We start from the raw sequence: 7,287 nt of genomic DNA on the forward strand, positions 1-7,287 counted from the left end.
TCATGTACTAAAAGCCCAAACTAACTCATCTAGTTTTTTGTTGATGACTTGATGATCATCTGCAAAGGAGAAGTTTCTGCAGTATCTAGAATTATGGAGGCACTGCAGCATATTGGAGAGGTGACAAGGTTGATGGCTAAAATGAATAAATCAAATATATTCATTGCAGGGGTGACTGATAGTGTCAAGAGTCAGATCTTGCAGGAAACTGCATATACAGAAGGCTCCTTACCCATAACATATCTTGGACTTCCATTATCCTCCAAGAAGTAGAGAAAGATGGAGTGCAAGTAGCTTGCTGAGAAAATAACTTCTAGTATCACTAAAATATACTCTAAATAGCTGGGCAGACTGCAGGTTATAACTTCATTTTATTTGTTATTCACAGTTTCTGGGGGTCAATCTTTATCCTTGCCCAAAGTGGGATCAAAGAAGTTGGTAAAAGGTGCAGAGAATACTTATAGGTAAGTACAACAGACAAAAGAAAGACTTCCTTGGTGGCACGGGACAATGTTTGTATGCCTAAGAAGTGTGGAGGGTTGAACGTAGAAGGTTGTAAGATGTGGGATATGACATCCGTTGGCAAGCTACTCAGGCAGTTGGCTAAGAAACAAGATATGCTTTGGGTGTACGTGAAGGATAATACTGATATATGGAGCCATCATTCACCACAAGATAGCAGCTGATATTGGAGGAAATTAAATGATATTAAGAATGATATGTAATCCTGGTATTCATAAGGAACTTACGTGCTAACAGAAAATGGGAAGTATTCTCTAGGTGCCAGTTCTGTTAAGTTGATTGGTGAATGGTGCTCAAAGAAGATTGAGAATAACACGTGGAGTAAGGTGGCACAACCAAGGCATAGATTCATCACTTGGCTAGCAGCTCAAAGCAGACTGTTAAACAAGGATAGACTACTGAAAATGAATATTCCACTGGATGGTTTGACATGCTGCTTATGTAATACTTAGGCTAGAGAAACTCATACTCATGTATTTGCTAATTGTGCTTGGACTAAGGTGATCATTAATGCATTGACCAGTGGGCCATAGTGCTAATTCCAGCTGGCGATGTGCAACAGGTTTTTAATAAAATCAGGAATAGGAATTGGAAGCAATTCAAAAAGAGGTAATTGCTGCACCATGGAGCTCTATGGTCTACCATGTATGGAAGGCTAGGAATTGGAGAATTTATCAATTGAATACATATACTGTAATTACACAGATCAAACAGAGTTTTAAAGCTAGGCTAGATATGTTGGACACAGCAAAAAAGGAAGTAGGTGCAGCAGGTTCCTTCAAGTTTTTTTTACTTAAAATTAGTTTGAATATTGAGGCCCACTAGCTTAACTTTCAAAAGAGAAGTCTTGGAGTAACCGGTAAAGTAGTTGTCATATCAAGTTACGGGTTCAAGTCTTGAAAACATGCAAAGAAAGACAACTACAACCCACCCTTGTGGTGGGGCACTTCCTCGGATCCCGCACATAGCAAGAGCTTTAGTGCACCGAACTGTCCTTTATTTGGTTTAACTTTCAAGGTTGGTTAGCCATAGGTGCTCTATAGGTATATGATTGTGTTGTTAATGGTAATGTTTACATTTGTTACCAAAAAAACGAAACTAATCACCTTCGCCTTTTGACACTTTAGTTCTTGAATCAGCAGCTACATAAAACTTATAGATTTTGCTATGGAAGAAACAAAAGATGGTAGATGAGTATTCAGATTTCAAGTTGCAACAAGATTAAACCAATTCTAAACTTGAATTGTCTTTGGTAAAACTATCTTGAGAACACAAGACTATGCGACGTGATTTCACTATGCTAAAATCAACCTAGTGCAATACTAGGACATTTCAAACACCAGTATATATATCCATATTAGCAGAAGAATGGATAAAAAATGAAGAGAACTCGAAAATAATATCTCCAACCTCGTATCTTAAAGAGGATTGCAGAAGCCAGTTCATAAAGCTTCTCTTTAATAACAAAACTGCATCAGTTAACAACAGGAGGATCTCTGTACATTAGAAAGTTGCTCCCGCATTAGCTTGAATATGCCTAGGCATTCCACTTCCTGGCATTAAAGATGTGTTCGCATCCCACTATGTTTGAAGCAGATGGTTTGAACATCAAACTTTCACTGGACTTATTCATCATCAGATGAATCTGAATCGGCTGACATCCTAGCATCGTCTGCAACAGTTGTGTCCTGCATGAACATCAGATCACATTGATTGCAATGAGGGAGATTATCCTTACCGCATTGAGATCCAATCACTAGGATTGTTAACTTAATAAGGATTTTGAAGTTTTGAGTCTAGGGGAACACTTCACTATATATTAATATGTTGGAACCCCCCTTTTTAATAGAATAACATAATGATTGATAAAGACTGGCTTCTGCTATGTCATGTCGAATTCGCAATCATGGTGTCTAGGTAAATTCAGAATTTTAGGAGTGTTATCCTTACCGGATTCTTATCCCAGTCCTTTAACTTGGGATTAGCCAGCATGTAATTATCACGTAGAGGAGCCCACGAGGGACCTTCATCATTCAAAGAATTGGATGCACCAGCCTGCATGAATTAAACTACAGAATTAAGGGAAAAGGGCAGCAGCCTGAATGAAAATGACCGGCATGCATATGTGAATCTTGAAAATGTTCTTTTTTTTGGACAAGCACTAGAAAAATATCAAGTCCTCCATGTTCAAGTTGCTTCTTCCTTCTACTCACATCATGATTGGTAATTGTAATGAAGCGGCACAATATATCACATTAATTGGATGTACCATTCATTTATGAGCAACTCATCCAAGTGTGAAGCGAATGTAACAATGGAAAAATAATATAAAACTAAATAAATAACCAACTAGAGATGACATGAAAATAATTTTGTCCGATACGAGCCATTTTGGTTCGCCCCGGGCCCTCCACCCGACTCAAAAAACAAAAGAAAATGATGACCCAAGACAAGATTACTATACGAAAGATGTTGCAAAATAATGAGAGGAACTTTCAGAATGATCATAATTCTAAGAGGAAGAAAAAGAGTTGACCTTTGATACAGCTGTCTGTGATGGTGTCTTGCCCAATTCAGAGAAAAAGACTTCTCTTCGTCGCTTCTTTATTGCTATACATCAGAAAATAGAAGTTATTGTATTGGATACAGGATAACAGCTCTTAAGGCTAATAATTTCTACACTATTCCCAATTGACTTATAAAGAATTTGTTATTACTCGCAGTTTAAAAGATGAAAATTTGCAGTTAATTCCTATCTTACTTCTATCATTTGAACAGTAATACGCCATATGCAGAGTTCACAGTTTCTTCTAAGAAACAATCATTTCTTTGTCAAATAATTAAGATTCAATGTATAATCTATGTATCTGTATTCTGCCCTTACCTTTCTCGTCTTTTTCCCTTGAGGGATTTAACCCTTTTTGAGCATGTTGTGCTTTGTTAACCTGCATCACATACGCAGACAAATTTGAGCTAGCTGAAAGTAGCAGAAAACTTTTTATAAAACAGAAGCATATCAAATTTGAAATGTGTACTGCAACTTACAGCATTGAATAACTTGACAACTGATAGTCCGGCAATCCCCATAAAATTAAGAACCAAGTTAGTTAGGTATGACAGACAGCTTATTAATACATTTGTAATACTAATATAAACTCCAAAACAAAAAGGAAAAGTTGATTACCTCCCTTTGTTGCAACTTCTATTAGAGACTTTTCATGGGAGTCCAAGAAATTTTCAGGCTTCACATGTCCCTTTTCTCTTATCTTTTGCACAGATGTCAAAGTTTAGAACAAGACCATTAATACACTAAGAAAGGAGATAAACTTATTTAAGAAATGTAGCAATTAAATGAAACCAGAGAGAATTACCAAGTGTTTCTCCTTTTTTGCCTCCCCCTTAACCTTTCGCTCTACATCTTCTTCAGCAAGCTTCTCTGCAACAAGCTTCTTGTGTGCCGATAAGACAGGGCCCTGCAGGTTAAGTTCATCAGACACACATATTTACCATTAGCTTCTCCTAACACTTCCTATCTGCAGTTAGTATGAGTTTCTAACCTATTAGTTCATCCGAATCCAGTTTACATACTATTAACTGAATACATGCATTAAAAGGTGTAGAAAGGGTCTGTCACATCTTTGGAAACAACAACTTTTTTTCTTGCGAAATAAGAAACAAAATGCTATTTTTCTGCATAGTTGTCTTGTTTTCTCCTCCGGACATGCTTTGTTTTATCCCAAACACTCCTAGAAGATTAATATCTCAACATCAAACTCAGACACCCATTAAGAAACAAAACAAAATAAAATTATTTGAAGCCTTGAAAGTTCAAAAAAAAAATTAAAAAAAAAAAAAGGAACAAGAAGCCAGCCGATTATGCTTCCTTTGAAACATGGAATTACCAGTCTGATGTTAAATTACAAAATTAAATGAGATGACCAAAAACAAATGTTGGAGAAAACAAAGGTTGCTCACCAGTATATCATCAGAAGCAGACTTCTTTAGTATCTTCTTGAACGCCAATCTGAATGCGTTACAACCATCTATGAACTTAGTAATTCCAGGCTGAACTTCCCCATCTTCATCTTCGGATATCTCAAGTTCCTCGTCGTCATCCTCTTCTCCATCATCCTCCCACTCCTCTTCAAAATCATCCTTCTCTTTACAATATGATACACGTTTCTCTTTGCCGTATGATTTAGGCTTCTCTTTACCATAGGATTTGGGCGTCATTTTACCATAGGATTTGGGCTTCTCTTTACCATAGGATGTGGGTTTAGCTCTGGTTACAGGGGAAGGCTCCGCGTCATTATCATCATCATCGGAGTTATAGTCTCTTGCTCTCTTCTCAAAAAGCTTCTTCATTTTGTTGTCTATTTTTATTCTGTTTTCACTAAATGGCACACTTTTTTGCTTCTTCTTTCCCTTACCTCCTTTCTTCTTGCGCTCCATTTTTCTTTTCCTAAAAAATTTTCCAGCTTCTGAAACTGACTGTAGTTCTTCCGCCATAACGTTAAATTTGTGTATACACAACTAGAGCTGCAGCATGAGAAATTAGTGTTCAGTTTCATCTATGCTCGTTTTGCAACTTTAAATCTTAATTAACCACAAGATTTCTTACAACAACAACACCATACCCAGTATAATCCCAAAAAGTGGAGTTTGTGAAGGATGAATGTCCGCAGACCTTACCCCTACCTCAGAGGTAGAGAGGCCCGCACTCGTGCATCCTCTTATGATAATTCGCCGAATCCAAGGATAGCTATAACATTTAGACCCTCGACTCTAGAAAAATAGTCCATAGTCCAAAGCAGTCCACAAAAGATTCCTTACAACACGAAAAAACAAACAACCCACACAAAAACAACCTAGATAGACATAAACATAAATTACCAACAATAAGAAATTTACCGGCGAAAGTGGCTTACTTTGAGCAGAGAAAATAGGGTTTACGTTTTGCAGCTGCCCAATTAAGGGTCTAGCATTTAGGCGGATACTGGATACAAGAGCTGAAATGGCTCACCCGATTAAACTATTCTGGTTTCGGCTGAAATTTTAAATAATTCAGCCAGCTTAGGTTCTATATAATTAGAAACTTTTTTTTGATACTGGTGGTGTTCGAGCCAGCTTGCGCGCACCTCAAGTAATTTCATGGGATACATATCACCTCCCACCAACAAGAGGTACCAAATAACCCTATCCACCAAGTCCAGAACATATAATTCTATTGGGCAATGAACCTTAGACCTCATGGTGCTCAACCCAACTTTATCGAACCCCTAGGCCACACCCTTGACCCTTTAAGTGCTATATAATTACAACACTGAAGTCTAGTGCACTAAAACTCCCGCTATGCATGAGCTTCAATGAAGAGCCGGACCCAAGGGTCTATTGTACAAAGGTTTACCTTGCATATTTGCAAGAAATTATTTCCACTGCTTGAACCCGTGATCTCCCGATTGCATGACAATAATTTTACCAATTACTTCAAACTAATTGTTCTCTTCTATAAAAACTAGCAATTCTCTAATAAAATTCGCATAGTTGTAAATAAATACATATAAAGAAAATCATTGAAACTGAATACCTTTTCTCGTAGCCATTGATAATATTATTGCAGCCGCTGTTGAGTGGTAGGTTTGGAAATAGACACTGATATACTAAAGCTATAAACTGGGCTCATAGTTCCTTGAAGTTCTTGGGCTTGGGCTTGGGCTTGGGCTTGTTTAAAACAAAAAAAAACTAACATAAATTTCGACATCCACAGTTTGGAGCTTAATTACAGAAAATCTCGATATTTTATATAATTATTGAAAATTTTAATTTTTGATTTGTCGAGATACATATAGCTCCCAATACATGTAACGAAGATACATTTTTTTTTAAAGATACGTAATACATTTTTTTCGATTCTTGGTCTATCGAAGATACATTTGTTAAGATACGTAATACATTTTTTTCGATTCTAGGTCTATCGAGATACATAACACATTCAATGAAAATTCATTTTTTTCCTTAACAAAGATACATAACTAGCTGTTGATATACTTTTCAATGTTGGTCTATCAAGATACATAGTATATTCAAAGAAAATTCACTTTTTCCTACGCAAAGATACATAACTAGCTCTCGATATACTTTTTCAATTTTGGTCTGTAGAGATACATAATTAGCTCTCGATACATCCAAGGAAAATACATAATTAGTTGGATTTTTTGTAATTTCTTTGTAAGGGTAGAAATTACTTGTAAGGGTAGAAATTTGTGTAAATTAAGGTGTATGTTTATGTTATTTTTTCTAAAAACAACACAAATTTCAATTTTTTTTGGAGCTAATTACTCTCTATCCCAACTTGTTTCAATATTACTAGAAATTCTTGATTTAGCTCATACGTATACATCATGTTCTTTTGAACACATCACTTAATTTTACATGGAGAATCACATTCTTCTTTGGTGATGTACCCATGAGTTTTAGAGAGAAAAAGAGAAATATGTATTTGTTTAAAAGAGATGAGATAATTACATCACTAAAAATGTGATGTATTAGGTGACGTATTCAGAAGAATGTGATATATCCATATAAAATTAAGTGATGTAGTGCATCCAAGGGTGTGGCCTAGTGGTTCAATAAAGTTTGGATGAGCGGTCTCAGGTTCAATTTATTCTAGCCTTTGGTACCTGTTGCTGGTGGGAGGTATCCCTTAAATTTAGTCGAGGTATCATTATAAAATTAAGTAATGTATCCGGAATAATGTGATGTATC

The 7,287-nt window shown here is 36.2% G+C and overlaps 1 protein-coding gene across 1 annotated transcript; it reads right to left on the reverse strand.

The window, feature by feature from the left end:
- Positions 1–1,743: 1,743 nt before the first annotated feature.
- Positions 1,744–4,778, reverse strand: LOC107871313 (RRP15-like protein; the record flags this gene model as incomplete). Its single annotated transcript, XM_016718206.2, is given in 8 exon segments — positions 1,744–2,210; positions 2,473–2,577; positions 3,059–3,132; positions 3,407–3,467; positions 3,568–3,587; positions 3,707–3,788; positions 3,894–3,995; positions 4,498–4,778. Coding segments are annotated over 8 exon segments (788 nt in total), but the record flags the coding sequence as incomplete, so codon positions are not given.
- Positions 4,779–7,287: the final 2,509 nt, after the last annotated feature.

The sequence above is a fragment of the Capsicum annuum genome, unplaced genomic scaffold (genome assembly GCF_002878395.1).
Source record: "Capsicum annuum cultivar UCD-10X-F1 unplaced genomic scaffold, UCD10Xv1.1 ctg3354, whole genome shotgun sequence".
NCBI classification, from domain to species: Eukaryota; Viridiplantae; Streptophyta; class Magnoliopsida; order Solanales; family Solanaceae; genus Capsicum; species Capsicum annuum.